Below are 1,363 nucleotides of genomic sequence, written 5' to 3'. Positions count from 1 at the left end.
GCCAGCCGCGCTCGGCGAGAGGGAGGGCGCCCGCCCGCCGCCGCGCCGCCGTGCTGCCGGGCGCCGCTTTCCGCGGAGGATCCGCGAGACGGAGGCTGTCCGCCGCCCCGACATGGCGATCGCAAGGCAAGTGCTTTGTCTCTCTGCTTTCCTCTCCCTGCCGCACGCTCGCGCCGAGCCCATGCGCTACTCCGTAGCCGAGGAGGCGGAGAGCGGCTCCGTGGTAGCCAACGTGGCGGAGGACGCGGGGCTGGCCCCGGCGCAGCTCTCGGCTCGCCGCGCCCGCCTGGCCTCGGAGGACGGCCGGCAGCACTTTCGCTTAGACCGCGGCACCGGCCGCCTCGTAGTGGCGGAGAGGCTGGACCGGGAGGAGCTGTGCGGGCAGGCCGGTACCTGCACGCTCCCCTTCGAGCTGCTGCTGGCAAACCCCCTGCAGTTCTTTCGGGTCGAGGTGGCCGTGGAGGACATCAATGACCATTCGCCCGTTTTCCCGGAGGAGCGAGTCACTTTTACGATCCCGGAAACGAGCAACCCGGGCTCGCGTTTCCCGCTGGAGGGGGCTCGGGACCTGGATGTTGGCAGCAACAGCATCCAGGCTTACAGCATCGCTCCCGAGAACGAGTACTTTGCTGTCTCCTTTGGGAGTCGGAGTGAGGACGACAAGTATATTGAACTGGTCTTGGAAAAGGCGCTGGACAGAGAGGAGCAGGCGGAGCTGGCTTTCAGTCTCATTGCCGTGGACGGAGGCTCTCCGCCCAGGAGCGGGACCACCCAAATCCGCATTGTCGTTCTAGATGTCAATGACAACGCTCCGGTTTTCACACAGAAGGTGTACGTTGGGCAGGTTTTGGAAAACGCGCCAGAGGGCTCTGTGGTTCTCAGCGTGGTGGCAAGCGATCGGGATGTGGGAGCTAACGGGGACATCGCCTATCAGTTCAGCCAAGCAGTGGGCCAGAGCCCCTCGGCATTCGCAATTGACCCCACGAGCGGTGAAATTAAACTCACGAAGCCTCTGGACTTTGAGGCGGCAGAGAATCACGAGCTCAGTGTGCGGGCCACAGACGGCGGGGGCCTCTCGGCAATCTGCAAGGTGTTGGTGGAGGTGGTGGACGTGAATGACAATGCACCGGAGCTGGTGGTCAGTTCCTTCAGCAGCCCCCTCCCCGAGAACGCATTACCCGGGACAGTGGTCGCCCTCTTTACCGTCAGGGACCGGGATGCCGGTGCCAACGGGAAGATCTCCTGTGCCCTTGAGGACCAGCTGTTGTTCTCCCTGCGGCCGGCCTATAAGAATTACTACGAGCTGGTGACCGTGAGCGCTCTGGACCGGGAGGAGACGGCTCGGTACGTCCTCACTGTCACG

The 1,363-nt window shown here is 64.1% G+C and overlaps 1 protein-coding gene across 1 annotated transcript in view; it reads left to right on the top strand.

The window, feature by feature from the left end:
* Window positions 1-1,363, top strand: part of LOC103902519 (protocadherin beta-15-like) — a gene marked incomplete at its 3' end in the record, with an annotated part of 9,450 nt that overhangs the window by 3,205 nt on the left and 4,882 nt on the right. Inside the window, exon 2 of the mRNA XM_019473202.1 lies at window positions 6-1,339. Within this exon, the coding sequence (XP_019328747.1) occupies window positions 6-1,339 (1,334 nt within the window). The remainder of the gene's footprint in view (window positions 1-5; window positions 1,340-1,363) is intronic.

This window comes from Aptenodytes forsteri, unplaced genomic scaffold (assembly GCF_000699145.1).
Source record: "Aptenodytes forsteri isolate BGI_AS27 unplaced genomic scaffold, ASM69914v1 Scaffold694, whole genome shotgun sequence".
Lineage (NCBI taxonomy): Eukaryota > Metazoa > Chordata > Aves > Sphenisciformes > Spheniscidae > Aptenodytes > Aptenodytes forsteri.
The sequence above is the reverse complement of the archived record's forward strand: the minus strand, read 5'-3'. Positions and strand labels throughout refer to the sequence as shown.